The sequence below is a fragment of the Sphaerodactylus townsendi genome, linkage group LG02 (genome assembly GCF_021028975.2).
Source record: "Sphaerodactylus townsendi isolate TG3544 linkage group LG02, MPM_Stown_v2.3, whole genome shotgun sequence".
Taxonomy (NCBI): Eukaryota; Metazoa; Chordata; class Lepidosauria; order Squamata; family Sphaerodactylidae; genus Sphaerodactylus; species Sphaerodactylus townsendi.
This window is the reverse complement of record NC_059426.1, coordinates 160,526,437-160,542,093: the sequence shown is the minus strand read 5'-3', so window position 1 is coordinate 160,542,093 and position 15,657 is coordinate 160,526,437. Positions and strand designations below refer to the sequence as shown.

Here is a 15,657-nt window from a genome sequence, read left to right as displayed (position 1 = left end):
TTTAATTTTTCTTAATTCTGCAATTTATACCCCATCCTACACCACAGTCTCAAAGCGGCTAACAAATGGGGATGAAACCCCATTAAAACAGGCGAAGTTAACATCACAATAAAAACATAGCTAAAACAATACATGAAGTCCATTAAAACCCCATTAAAAATCCCCACCCCACCCCCCGTGGCTGACATTAAGAGGGTCCCCTGAAAATGTAGGTCATCACAGTGTCCAATGCAGCAAACAATAAAACATGAAACAGTTAATTAAATATACCAGCTAACTCCCAAATCACAGATCCCACAACTACAAAAACTAAAATACAGTGAACTAACATAGAGTCTGCTCCACCTACAGCATAACCCTCCCCAAACAGTCCCCAAATGGGCCCTCAGCGGGCGGCACCTTGGGCTGCTGGTGGAACTCCTGTTGTACCTACCAGACCCCACCCCCTCCAGGTGTTTCCAGTGGGGTGGGTAGGGAAGGACAGCAGGCGGAAGCTCACCAGGTCAACTTCTGCTTGGCTGGCTGGCTGGCAGGCAAACCAACAGGGAGGCTCTGTCCCAGGCACGGCTGAACAAGCTGGCTGCCTTGGGCTGCTGGTGGAACTCCTGTTGTAGCTGCCAGACCCCACCCCCTGCAGGTGTTTCCAGTGGGGTGCATAGGGAAGGACTCTCCTTCCCATGGGCAGCAGGCGGAAGCTCACCAGGTCAACTTCCCCAGTTTTTTATCTTTATCAGACCTATCAAGTGGGGAGTGTCACAACCCAGTAATTCCTGAATCAATGGCCATTGGCCAATATTTGTAAATAATATTTTTAATTTTGTTACATGGGAATACTTCCAAGAACATACAATTTTGTTCACTAAAGTCTTAGGTCTAGGTTGTAAAAGAACTAACCGCTGGGAATCAAAACCGGCCCCTCCAGATTAGATACATGAGCTCTTAACCTCCTACGCCACTGCTGCTCCTAAATTCAGATAAGGCAAACTTTCCAAAATCATGGATGCTGTGAACGTAATTGTGCTATGTAGGGCATTTAGCCAGTTCACAAAAGAATCTACAATCTCACATTTTCTTAGTATCATGAAAAGCTCATCAATAAAATGCTTGTATAAAATAATTGTCTCAAAAATGGATTTACAGCTGGTCTCTAATTGAGCTGTCCTCAAATTGGGACATGAACAAATTGGCAATGAAAGGACATATGGGTGACCCCATGGCGACCCCTTTAATTTGAAGATAATATGACTGGTCAGATCTAAAATAATTATAATCAAGAACCAAATCAAGTAATTCCAAGAGGAAATGTGTGGGAGGGTGTTTAACCAGTTAGCCTTCCCGCTCCCTCACACTCCCGTCCATGCCTTCCGCCTCACCCCTGTTCCATGTTGCCAGCTCCTTTCTGCCTCTCTGAACACTATATCAATATAATAGTAACAGAGAGCTGGCTTTTGCAAGAAACAGTACAAGCAGGACTTCTTGTTGGCTCCACCCCACCTCTGCTTTCTCCCTCACCGATGATCAGGAGGGCTTTAAAAAACTTTATTTCAAATAAGACTCTATTTTAAAACAAGCCTCTCTCTTCTCTCGTTGCAGCAGCAGCAGGAAGAGAGTGTGTGTGTGTGTGTACGTGTGTGCATATGGAGGGGGAAGGAGGAGGAGAGAATATCAGTCCTAGTCTTGAGACTACCGGGTATGATGAGATCTGTGCCTTCAAGGCTAAGTTGATGGGCAGAGTTAAGAGAACCAGGAGAAGCAGAGGCCCAGCAGAGTTCAGCAGACAAACTGCACTGCAGGCTGTAAACAGAAAAATGCAAGGAGACCCCACTATAAGGTCATTCTGGGAAGAGCCCCGAGGTAAGCATTCCATGTATAGTGGGCCTGTCTCTGTCTTGCAGTGGCTTAATATGGGGAAACAGGCAGTGGAAATATGTCATGTAGCGGAAGTAACATCACCTGAAAAGAATACTCATTCAACCTCTATTAAAGGAACAGAATTATATTTTTTTGCCCAAATGTTGGAATCTTGCAGTGAGGGTGATAGAAAGTGCTGTCAAGTTGCAGCTGATTTATGGCAGCCGGGTTGGGCTTTCAAGGCAAGAGGCATTCAGAGGTGGTTTGGCATTGCTTGCCTCTGGGTCATGCCCCTAGTACCCTTCGGAGGGCTCCCATACAAATGCTAACCAGGACCAACCTTGCTTACTGGTAGCTTCTGGGATCTGACTAGCTTAGGCTGTCCTGGGCCATGCAAGTCAGGACTCTAATCAATTATGGCTCATGGTATATGAATCAGTGGTGAAGCATTATGGATTAATGATCAGCACTACAGTTGTGAAAGAAAGAAAGAAAGAAAGAAAGAAAGAAAGAAAGAAAGAAAGAAAGAAAGAAAGAAAGAAAGAAAGAAAGAAAGAAAGAAAGAAAGAAAGAAAGAAAGAAAGGAAGGAAGGAAGGAAGGAAGGAAGAAAGAAAGAAAGAAAGGAAGAAAGAAAGAAAGAAAGAAAGAAAGAAAGATTTCTCTACTACTTGAATCAAAAGAATGGAATTTTCTTCGTCTAAATCTTGGACTAACTTCTTAAAGATAAATTCCTTTCCTAATCCTTTCCTTTCCTAAATTCCTTTCCTACTCTCTTTTTCATCTCCCTTATTCCTATGTAATTTTACTTGCTAAAATGCCCAATAGAAATTAAAACATCAGTGCAGAGAGAGAAAGGCAAAGGATGTTGAGAACCACATTACATGAGGCGTGAAAGTAACTTTAAAATGTAATCCTAAACCAGAGTCTCCCCCTTCTAAACCCATTGGCTTCACTGGGTATGACCGTTTTAAGCTTCCACTGTAAAATTTCTAACTGGGACTACCTTCCTCAGGGGCTCAAAACAAAATGGGAGATAACCACGGCAGCCATTTTTCTACAGGTACCCCTATCCAACAATTATCCGCTTAATTTCATTTGCGCGTCTAGCACTTTACGTTAGGTCACTGTACGCTGTATGTATTAACACACCTGTAAGGTTGTAGCAGTGCATTAAATCCAAAAATCTCACTCTTTGATATTTTTTTAACTGCTGATTCCTCTTACAGCGATGTGCATACGACATAACTCGCTCTCCCTCTAGACAAGGAAGGGTCCCAATTAGACATGCATGCTCAGTTTTTACTGGAGGCAATGGAAATTGTTCAGTCCAGAGGCAGAGAGTGACCTAATTAATTATTTTCCCCTAATATAAAACTGGGCAAGGCTCCAAGCATATTTGATCCCAAGCTGCAGCAGGAGAAGAGAACATGAAGATGTGGAGGCATTCTCTGTTTAGATCATCCCCTGCCATGGCAAAGGGTTCATTGGGACATTTCAGGGTAATGATACTGGAGCCTGGCAGATATATCAACTGTAGAACAACTGGGAATAAATGAGAAAGAAGAACACAGATTTTTATTCCCACAGGGCGAAAACCTACTGTATATATTCGCATGTAAGTCGAATTTTTCAGCACATTTTTGTGCTGAAAAAGCCCCCCTCGACTTATACATGAGTGAGGTGTATTTTTAAAAATATTTTAGGGTCTTTATTTTGTCGGCTGCCAAGGGGTGCAGTTTTTAGACTAGCAGCACCAAAATTTCAGGCTATCATCAGGTGACGCTCCTGATGATACCAGCCAGGTTTGGTGAAATTTGGTTCAGGGGGTCCAAAGTTATGGATCCCCAAAGTGGGTGCACCCATCCCCCATTGTTTCCAATGGAAGCTAATAGTAGATGGGGCTACCCTTTTGTGGGTCCCTAACTTTGGACCCCCTGAAACAAACTTCACCAAACCTGGGTGATATCATCAGGAGGGTCTCCTAAAGATACTCTGAAATGTTGGTACTGCTTACATAAACATTCCTCCCCTGACAGCCACCCTCACATTTTCCCCCTTTAAATCCCCCCCCCTTTTTTTTTTTTGAGTGGATTTAAAGGGAGAATCAGGGCTTACAGAGCTAGTTTACTGTTTTTCTTTGAAATAAATATTCAAAAACATTTAACCTCAATTACTTTAATTTTATTGGTATCTATTTTTATTTTTGAAATTTACCAGTAGCTGCTGCATTTCCCACCCTCGACTTATACGCGAGTCAATAAGTTTTCCCAGTTTTTTGTGGTAAAATTAGGAGCCTCAACTTATATGCGGGTCGACTTATACACGGGTATATACAGTATGTCCTTCCTTCTCATTTATTCCCACGTATATTAGGATTAGTTTTTTTGTAGAGTTTTTAATATGTCATGTTTTACATGTATGCAAACCACTCTGAGCCTATACTATGATCAGGAATGGGCGTGATATAAATGCAATAAAATAAATAAAACAAAATAAACATTTCCTGTGCAAGAGTCTTAAACAGTGAAGATAAAATATTGTATATGTATGCGTGTATATACATGTGCACACACAGCTAACCGGTACAGAGAGTCTGGATACTTGAGGGGCATTTACCGAAAGGAATAAGCATATAGGAAAGAGCTATGGCTGGGTTTGCCTAATCTCTTTACCATAGACATTAGGGGAAAATCCTGGAGTGCCACCTGGAAGTGACATCACATCCCCCTTAAATTCCACCTACTCCATGCATTTCCCTCAAAATTGGCCAGCATTTGTTGAAGCAAAGCTGGAGATCCTAGCAGTGACTTGGTGATAGACTATATGTAAAAGTCCAAGTTTCAAGGTCTCTGGCATTTCCATATCAGGCACTTCAGGTGGGAGGTGCTGGGGAAATCCCTTCCTCTGCTTGAAGTCTTAGGGAGTTGCTAGGCCGAAGAACATATGGCACTAAAAATGCCATAATTAGGATTTTTCACTGTTTTTAAAACAGATAACTTCCCCAGGCAGACTGGGGAAGGCTCCCTGGGTGAGATTTTAACCTTTTCTTTATGTCAAGAGCATTGTGTCGTGGTTTGAACATTGCAGTAGGACCCTGGTTCGAATCCTCACTCTCCTACAGAATCTTGTTGGGTGACCTTGAAGCTGTCATGTCATAATCTCCCTTGCAGGACTGTTGTTGTGAGAATAAAGTGGCAGAGAGGAGATTTATGCAGGCCACTTTGGGGCCTCATTGGGGGAAAGATGAGGTACCGTATATACTTGCGTATAAGTCGACATTTTCAGCACATTTTTTTGTGCTGAAAAATCCCCCCTCGACTTATACGCGAGTGCCTCGCAGAAGCCGGTTGCTTCGGCAGCCAGCTTCTGCAAGGCTTTCATAGCCCCCTCGCTTCCCCGCATGGCAGCGAGGGAGAAAGGAGGCTTTGAAAGAGAGAGGAGGCATTTCCCACCCTCGACTTATACTCGAGTCAATAAGTTTCCCAGTTTTTTGTGGTAAAATTAGGTGCCTCGACTTATATTCGGGTCGACGTATACTCGAGTATATATGGTATAAATGTAATTAATTAATTAATTTAAAACACTCCCTCCAAAACATTGAAATTCGATCTGCAAAAAGTGTGACATAGGATCTCTTTGTGTCCAGTAATCATGATTTTATACACATAAGGTCGGCTATCGTGGGCCATCTACTATGATGTGATTATTTTCATTTGAATAATGGGTGGTCCTTGTCTATTCTTGACCTTTTGCCACTTAATTCCTTGTTTGGGGTTAGGTTTGTTAATTTCCCCTTTCCTTGTTGGCTCTTAATCTGACGTTCAGGACTATTGGGTTGTGGATAGGGTTTAGCCTTGGTTAGAAGTGGGATTTGCAGATTCGGATTATGTTGGAGGTTTGAGTTGGTTAAATGCAACTGCAGTTGGACTGGAGATGCGGCATGTGCAAGTTAGGGCTGCCAAGCGGCCTGGAGAAAAATGTCCTTTTTATAAAGACTTACTATGTTATTTATGGGCAACATTATTTACCCTGATCACTTGAAAAGCTTCAGCTGCCCATTTCCAAACATGATGAAGAAGAAAGAGGAGGAGGAGGAGGAGGAGGAGGAGTTTGGGTTTATACCCAACCTTTCTCTCCTATAAGGAGACTCAAGGTGGCTTACAAGCTGCTTTCTCTTCCTCTCCCCACAACAGACACCTTTTAAGGCAGGTGGGGCTGAGAGAGTTCCGAAGAGCTGTGACTAGCCCAAGGTCACCCAGCAGGAATGTAGGAGTGCGGAAGCACATCTGGTTCACTAGTCAAGCCTCTGCCACTCACATGGAGGGGTGGGGGATCAAACCCAGTTCTCCAGATTAGAATCCTCCTGCTGTTAACCAATACACCACGCTGGCTCTCTTTTAAGCTTCTTTTATAACAGAAGTCTTCAAACTATGGCCCTCCAGATGTTTATGGACTATAATTCCCATCAGCCCCTGCCAGCATGGCCAAGTGGCAGGGCTGATGGGAACTGTAGTTCATGAACATCTGGAGGGCCGTAGTTTGAAGACCCCTATTTTATAAGGACAAGTCATTTTTCTTCAGGCCGGTTGGCAACTTGAATACAAGTTGATTTTGCAGTACATCAGCCCATTTCACTCTATGCACCATCAAATCTGTCTGAAAAGAAATGTGTTTTATGTGCTGGAAAGCAAACTTTGCCGACAGTTAGCGCTGTGCTATTGTAGACTTTCATCTCTCTTTTATTTTAAGTGGCACAACACACATATAGTAACGCAGTCATTTGGACTGGAACTGATATTTTGTCGTCTTATTGATTTTTGAAATTCATCGATGTGTTTTAAAACTCTCGGATCAGGAAAGAAAGAACAATGCAAAATTAAATGAGGCAAATCTCTGTGCAACCATTTCTCATTTTTGAGTGAAAAAGGGGCCTAAGAGTGCAATCCAAAGCGAGGGTCAGAGTCGTAGCAAGGGGGGAAAGTGCCCGGTGCATCCTCCTCCCCATCCCAGAACACCCCCTAACCCTAACCCTCACCACACCCCCTCAGGGGCGCCTGCCCGGTGCATCATGCCCCTTCCCCTTGGAGCTACGCCTCTGGTGGTGGTGAACTGTGAATGGAGCCTTGGAAGTGGTACAGGATTCCACTGACACGGGTGTCCACTCCGGCAGCATAAGGGGCAAATATGCTGGCAGAGGGCTACTATGCCAGTGCCAGGATGCTACACAACTGCCCCCCTCCACCAGCTTGGGTAGTGACTGTCTGGGAGCATTCCCAGGGGTGGTGCAGTTTGGGAGTGATGCTGTTTATGGGTGGATTCCAACATCACTTCTTCAAACTAGGGAGCCCAGATTCTCCTTTTAAATCCACCTTAAAGGGAGAATCTGGGGTTCCCAGTTTAAATAACATTGAAAGTGATTCTGTTTCCCCCAATTGGGGGGTCTGGATACAACACCATGAAATGTTTTCATAGCAGTAATAAAACATTTTGAAAGCATTTTGAAAATGTTTTCAAAAAAATTATTTCTGCTGTGTGGCATGGCCGATTGCTGTGTTCAGATTGGTGAGTTGGGGCACGTTCTATAATGTGATGGTGACTTTGAAACGACCTGGTTTAAAAATGGTGTAAAAAATCATTGCTTGGTCATGGTGGGGGAGGGCAGCTGCCCATGGGGGGTCACCAAACTCCAGTTTGCCTAGGCGTAGCTGGGCGAAGCTACAAAGGGGCCAGGGGATTGCGCATTGCACCGTGCATGCGCCGGGGGGGGCATCAAACTCAGGTTTTGCCCAGGGCTCCAGTTTGCCTAGTTACGCCACTGCCATTGATTTAGGTGACCCCATAGAAGTTTCAAGCAAACGATGTTCAGAGATGATTTGCCGTTGCTTGCCTCTGTGTATCAACCCTGGACATCCTTGGTTGTCTCCCATCCAAACAATAATTGGGGTCAACCCCCTTAGCTGCTGAATCTGATGAGATCCCTAGGTCAGGGTTTATACATCTATACCCCCAGTTTAAACTTGTATATAAAATTTGGACCTAATCCTCCTTTGTTAAAACAGGTCCTCAGATTTGAATCTGGACAGCTTTTCCACTTAGCCTTGCCCAGTTCCATTTCTTAGCACGGCCATGTTCCTGCATGAATTTTTGTCCCTATAGGCTCCATGAACTCCACTATAGGTTTTTGGTGGCCCTTTGTTCACCAGTGGGAAAACTGGCTGGATCAAACCCACTGCGTGGAATGTATTCCCATAGTTCTTCAGTCAAAAGGCAGATTGTAAATATTTTGATGAACAAAATTAAGCATGTGCTTAAGTGTTCTAAGCAGGCCATACTTACAACCTCCCACAAATTTCAGAAAACAGAGGCTGTTTCCGCATGGGCCAAAAACAGCAGTGTGAAAATGGTGTAAAAGGGTTTAAAATGGTGTAAAAGGGTTTATACTGTTCACATCACTTTCACCGCTGTTTTTGGCCCATGCGGAATCAGCCAGACTAAGAAGCCAGCTTGTAACTGATTGGGCACGCATTTGTTCTCTGTGCTGAGTTACCTTTTCTCCAGATGTTTAACTTCCTCTGTTAATTGGAGCACAATGATCAACGTTTATTGCAAATGTAATGGAATTAAAAAAAAAAAACAATGGTTGGCAAAACATTACATTATTTCCAGTCTCTTGGTTCTAGTCACAGCAAACGGATGACAATTTCCAGTTCACTTCTCCTTAACTGATCTACGCTTCTGCAGTTTAAAAGAACCGGATTGTCAGTCTTATGCCTTTAAGATTACCACAAATTGTGCAGGGGTTACCCTTTCCGTTGCAACGCCTTCAATAAATCCCTTCCAGAATATTCCCATTCACAAGCTGAGGAAATGGTATAGGTGCTGTGAATCCAACCTTGCAAGTGATAAAGAAAGCCAGGATTTACTTCGGCGGACTTAGAAGAGTCTAACACTGCCGTGGATTATGCTGAAATATATACCGCGGTTCGCAAAGGCTTCCCTGCTCACTTGCAATGAAGTTGTTACGAAACGGAAGCATGGGCACGGGTGTATGAACACTGCAACAAAAAGCCAAATTGCTTGACAGAAATTATTCTTATGGGATGCTTTTAGAAGATGCCCTTAAGCCCATTTTGGGGAGCACGTCGAAGGAAAATAGACATAATTGCCCATCCTCCTTTTAAAAAATACTCAAGAATACACAGTCCGGCTATGGTTCTTTTTAAATTGCAACGTGCATCTGAGTGATATGTCCTCTTAAAACCTTCCTGTCTTCTAAAACATGTATGCAATTCCGGATTTCAACAGTGTGGGGAACATAATAAGTTAAACTCTCCATTTTACCAACAAAGGGTCAAATGAGACCCAGGTCTGGTACAGTTCTGTGGGGCTTTCAAGGCGGAGCTATTCCACCATGCGTATGGTTGAAGGCAGCTACAGCATTCCGACACAGCGTTCTGACCTCCTTTGATCCCTTTCTCTTCCCTTCTTTCCTCTTCCTTTCTTCTTCCCTTTTCCTTTTTCTTTCCCTTCTCTCTTTTCTTCTCATTCTTTCCCCCTCTCCATTTTCCTGTTTCCCTTTAATTCATTCCCCTTAGTTAGGAATTGATTTCATGGCACCATTGTGAAATATATTGGGAAATATATTCACATGCTTTCACATCCTGCACATGAGCTCCCAAAGGCACCTGGTGGGCCACTGTGAGTAGCAGAGTGCTGGACTAGATGGATTCTGGTCTGATCCAGCAGGCTAGTTCTTATGTTCTTATGAGAACTGATAGTTAATTTTAACTATGGGTTTTTCTTGCATGCCACCTTAAGCCCATTTGATATAAATCAAATTATAAATAAATAAATGAACTTGCAGAGTAAAGAATGGATTTTGGCCTAAGGTCACCCATGTACCCCCAGCCGTAAAGCTGGCTCTGTATTTATACTATGGCATGTACTCCTCAGTTTTCAAGACCTGAGACTTAATGGGATGTTTGGGAGGATGTTGCTTCATAGGGTTTCACATGTGCTGAATAGTGAACTTTGAACCCACTTTCAATTCATTTTATTGATTATTTGCAAGTAGCTTTTGTTTCACACAGTAAAATCCAGTTATAAAGTGCGTTGTAAGTCAACTGGAAACTACCATTGGTACAAAAATGTGGCCGCCCATCAGGGCAGGTTGCAGGTGACATCTCAAACCTACTTTGCATTCTTTGCCTTGGCTAACTGTTGGCTTCCATGTCCAGTTGGTGCTCACTGTTGAAGTCCTTCATAAAGTCCTTCAGGATGGAGTTCCCAACACTGCCTTGGCAACTGCCAAGAGATTTTGGAGTGGTGCCTGGAGTGGGTGGAGTTTGGAGATAATGTGATGTCAGGTGTTCTAGGCCGCCTCAGCTAACCTCTTTGATCTTCGCAATAGAGACTAGGGGAAATTCTTTACTATACGCAGGTCATTTTTTCCCTCCTGCTCCTCAGGAATGGCAAACTGGGCCTGGGGACTGATAATACTTGATTCTTCTGACCGCTGCAGTATGACCCTGCGATAATTCTGACCCTGTGTTTCAATTCTGCCTACTCTGTAAGTGCTCTGGTGTGGAATAGCCTGCTGGTGGAAATAAAATCTGCGTTTCTCTTGCCATTTTGGAGGGCTTGTAAACTGGAATTCTTTAGAAGAGCTTTTAACTGTTCAAGATGGTTGCTTTGTGGATGTTTTGAAAGACACCAATCTGTGCTGATCTTTTTTCCCCTGTTGGTTGTTTTGGTTCAGTTTTTACTTTACAACAACAACCTTTATTTGGCATTTAAAAATAGGTTCTAGAACGTTGCCAGACATTTTTGAAATACAAATCAAGAGTACATTCAAAGTGCAGACAGAAAGACTGTATATAGCCGTATACATTACTTAGAAAGTTCTGTCACTTGTAAAAGAAATTTTTATACTTTTTCCAAGAGCATGACACCTGTGTTGTTTAACAGAAGTTCCACAACAGAATAGTCAGAGTCACTTTCGGATTTGTCTAGGGCCAGCTTGGGAGAGAAATTCCTGATGGCCACATATCTCGGACAGTCAAGAATAATGTGAGCAAGAGTCTCCACTTGATTTTTACAGTGTGGACAAACCCGCTCCTGGAGAGGGATGGATAAGTAACGACCCTTTGTAATGGCCGATGGGAAGGTATTGGTTCTGGCCAATTTTTATCATTATAGTATCTTGAGCTGATTTTATTGGTGTTACCTGCCTTAAGTCCCAGCAGTCTGAAAGAAAGTTAGGTTTTTATGTTCAGTAAAGTCGGATGCCTAGGTGCCCAGCCTAAGGTGTGAAGTGTCTTCTGTCAGAGGAAGACTCTGTAGGCTCGAGGAAATCTTCAGACGTCACTGCTCAGAGTAGTAAGATTCAAGGCACTGTTTTTCTTTATGGGAAACAGAGTGGTCACGGAGGGTGAGGGATCATTTACATTCTGTCTTCTGCTGTAATAAACTTTGGCTACGTTTATTAGCTTATTATTCCCCAACCTTTGTTTCTTTTTAAACCAAAACATGCTACAGTCTGGAGCATCTTTCTAAATGTGAGTTTGTACGTGATTTTGAGCTTTTTTTTAGCTTCAAGTTTTAAAACTGCTGATCCAGACTTGATTTACAGATTTTTTAAAAAACTGATGTTGAATGTTGCAAAGATATAATTTATGAATCTAGTTGCTTGAGAACCTTTGCAGAAATGTTGACCCGCAACCTTATTTTTTTCTTTCTAGCACGCTGCAAGAACAGAAGGGGGAACTGCGCAAGCGTCTTTCCTACACAACCCACAAACTGGAAATGCTTGAAACAGAATTCGATTCTACGCGCCAGTATCTTGAAGTAGAACTGAGACGTGCTCAGGAAGAACTTGAAAAAGTGACAGAAAAGCTGAGACGGTCAGTTCCTTGTTGGTTGGTATAGCAACAAAAGAGGCTACACGTGTTGTTTTAAGGGACTGTCAGAAAAATCAAACAACACCAGAAGGAAAAGAAAGAACTCAAACAGGAAATCACAGGGAGCCTCAAAGGTTGAGCTAAAACTGTAAAATCAGTAACAAAATATATTTATTACCATATATACTCGTGTATAAGCCAACCCGTGTATAAGCCAAGGCACCTAATTTTACTGTCCAAACCTGGGAAAACATATTCTCACGGGTATAAGCAGAGAGTGGGAAGCTGGGAGACAGAGGGAGCTCCTTATTTGGGCAGTGACATCAGGGGGAGTCACTGCCCAAATAAGGAGCTCCCTCTTCCTGCCAGCTGGGTTTGACAAAGCCTGCTAGTGGGTAGGTAGAGGGATATTTGGGCAGTGACTCCCCCTGATGTCACTGCCCAAATAAGGAGTCCTCTGCCTGCCAGCTGGCTCTGACAAAGCCCAGCCAGGCACTCCAGCCAGGTTGCCCCTGGGTTCCCTTCCACCTCCTAGGAGGAGGCAGCAACAAGCTGCTTCCCAAGCAGGGAGGTTGTCCTGGCCTCACTCCCAGCCCTCCCCTTGCAGACAATAGAAAATGGTGATTTGAGTATAAGCCGAGGGGGCTTTTCTCAGCCTTTAAACAGGGCTGAAAAACTCGGCTTATACGCGAGTATATATGGTACATGGTATGTTTATTATGTAGTATATATAAAGAATACAGATCCTAGAATACAAGCTGCACATTAAAAGTCAGTATAAACTGTTGCACAGATCTCAGACAATGATGATGCTACAATCAGTTGTTGTTGTTGTTGTTGTTGTTGTTGTTGTTGTTGTTTTATATACCACCCTTCCCCTAAGGGCTCAGGGTGGTGAACAACAGTTTAAAACATACGTAAAACCGTAATTTAATACATCAGTATGTATAATACAAGAACCCATAAAAATACAGATGGCATCTAGCTGCACTCCCCTCCCCCACCCTCCGTGCCCACGGGAGGCCAGATGGAACCGTAGATGTATTTAACCAGGCTGGCCAAATGCCTGGTGGAACAGGTCCACAGGGCCCTGATCTCTTTAGAGAGCCTGTTCCATCAGATAGGGGCCAGGACTGAAAAAGCCCTGGCCCTTGTAGAGGCTAGCCTGATCACTTTGGGGGCAGGGATCACAAGTAGGTCCCCTTTTGAGGAGCGGAGGGGCCTAACGGGGCAATATGGGGAGAGACGGTCCCTCAGGTATGCAGGTCCCATGCAAGTGATATCCGATTAGTGTTAGGTTTACATGGTAGCTTTAGCATTTTTCTTCCTGATAAAATATCAGAAGCCTGTGGCTGGCATCTTCAGAGATCCTCTGGAAGAAGCCAGCCACAGATGAAGGCGAAATTAGAGAAAAAATGCTACTAGAACACGGCCATACAGCCCGGAAACCACACAACACCCCAGTGATTCCGACCGTGAAAGCCTTTGACAATAGATATAAATGATGATATCAATACAATATAAATGACCAGTATAGGCAGTGTAGACCATACCCCAAAGGCATATCTAGGAAAAATGTAGCCTAGTGCAAAATCTGAGTTTTTTACCCCCCACTCCCGGTATGGGCAGCCACCCTCCCCCATCATGACCAAACAACTTTTTTTTGCACCAGGTCTTGAATTCAGTGTATGGACCCAGGGGGGAGGAGGAGTGGGGGGCGATTTTCTGCCCCCCACATGACTAAATGGCCACAGCTCGGGGACTTTTGACCTCATAAGTCCCCCTGGGCGGTACCCCCCTGCCATACCCATTTCAACCTGCTTTTCTCACTGGTCATAAATACAAAACAATATTCACACAAACCAGGGGTATTTCATCGCTGAAATTGGCCAGTTCCTTTTATCATTGGCTGATGTTACACACATCTGGAAACATTGGTAATCAAATGCCAGATTTCAGTGTGAGTGAGCCAGTTTCAATGTTGAAAGACCCATGGTTTCTGTGAATAGGCAACATCAGGCCACACAAGATATAAGGGTTTCCATTTTCAGATATTAATATCTGTAAGGTGTATTTCCCAATGTGTTTTCTCTACTAAATAGACTGAAATGGACATGGTCTTATACTGCTCATTTATAATCATTCTATCATCAACAGTGTCTGAGATCTGTGCAACAGTTTATATTGATTTTTTGAAAATATGTAGCGTGTATTTTCACGATCTGTGTTTTTAACAAACCATCTCCTCTGAGCCGGAGGATGTCTTGTGAGTGTTTCCCATCATCCAATCAGAGAGGCAGGAAATTATTTTTTTCTTTTCTTCCCCTTCCTGCTGGAGTGGGAACACCCCCTCCCCCAGTTCTATTCCTGCCTCAAGGGGAGAAGTATGTAGCTAGGTTACCTGTGCTAATTCTTTGACTCTTTAAATTTCTACTTCTCGTTTTCTGTCCTGTTCCTATCATGCCTCTCCCTCCTTTTCACCATATAATAAATATAATTATTTTGTTATATAATTTCAGAAAACTGACAAAAGCCAACATCCACTCCACATTCTAAAGGAGGTTAGTCGGAAAATGACACTGAGTAGATAATTTAGAGGCTAACCTGCCAAACTTTTTTTATTTATTTTTATTTATTTATTTATATTTCAAATTTATAGGTCACTTCTTCCCTGTTGCCTCTTCTCCCCAAAAGCCCTCCCCTGGCTGGCTTTTCCCTATCACTTGTAAGTGAAAAAGGGCTTTTTCCCTATCACTTGTAAGTGAAAAAATAATTTTCAACCTTGCCTGGTTGCAAATGTCAAAAAGTAAGTCTTACGCCTCACTCCTTTTTGACATGTACTGGTACATTTCAAGAACTACAAGAGCATTAAATGAATTAATCATTTTACCCATCTTTCTTTAAGTTTTCACTAAACTTCCTGAGACATGTTGAAGGACAGCCTCTGTTAGGCAAATGATATTTTCACCCAACAGCCTGTATCCAAAGTGGTCCATCATGTGACTTTTTATACATGGCTTCCTCAAGGTGCCATCAGCCATAACTCATGTATCTGCCTTACATAGTCAGTAATGAAACCATACATTAAACAAAGGGCTGAGCCCTGTGGGGAATCTATGTCCCGATAGTTCTCATCTGGTTACTATAGGTGAGATCCAGCCAGAGACTGATCCCACCTTCACGCTGCTGACCCAAACACAGCCAAAACTTATAGATCACAACCCAAACTTATAGAAGATCCACTTGACCTCTCAGTGCTACAGTGGGCAGAAACAAAGTAATGTTAGGGGAGAATCTATTTCTAGCAGATATGTACACATGACTTGGGTATGTCTGAGTTAATATTGTAGAGTTGTATAGTATTGGATGCAGTAAAAAAAAAAACTCCAAGGAAGTAAATTGCAGGGGGGGAACACATTTATTGAGGTAGAATCAATTCACATCCGTGTTACAGCTGAAAGGAGAGCAAGAGAAACCGAATTTGAAGAATATTGTTCCCTATCACAAATGGTTAGCTACTCCAGCATCATGTGTGTTCAAGTAATAGGAGATGGCTTTTACAAGAAAGAGCTGTAGATGTGCCCTGCTCTTTGAACAGTCATGAGGAAAGACAAAAGACACATGAGGAGAGGAGGAGGCAGAGAAAAGCTTCCAGATTGAAACAAAGAGGCATCCCATTCATTACGGAGGTAACATATTCATGTTACAGACATATTCATATCTAAAGCAATAGGACACCTCCCAATATTCAGGTATGTTGAGTCGCTCTACTCTGAGGCTCCTTCCGCACATGCAGAATAATGCACTTTCAAACTGCTTTCAGTGCTCTTTGAAGCTGTGCGGAATAGCAAAATCCACTTGCAAACAGTTGTGAAAGTGGTTTGAAAACGCATTATTTTGCCTGTG

The 15,657-nt window shown here is 43.0% G+C and overlaps 1 protein-coding gene across 5 annotated transcripts in view; it reads left to right on the top strand.

Annotated features, from left to right (window-relative positions):
- Positions 1 to 15,657, top strand: part of BEGAIN (brain enriched guanylate kinase associated) — a 282,357-nt gene that overhangs the window by 162,764 nt on the left and 103,936 nt on the right. For all 5 annotated transcript variants that reach the window (XM_048486196.1, XM_048486195.1, XM_048486199.1 and 2 more), the window contains one exon: positions 11,593 to 11,754. In XM_048486196.1, the coding sequence (XP_048342153.1) occupies positions 11,593 to 11,754 (162 nt within the window). The remainder of the gene's footprint in view (positions 1 to 11,592; positions 11,755 to 15,657) is intronic.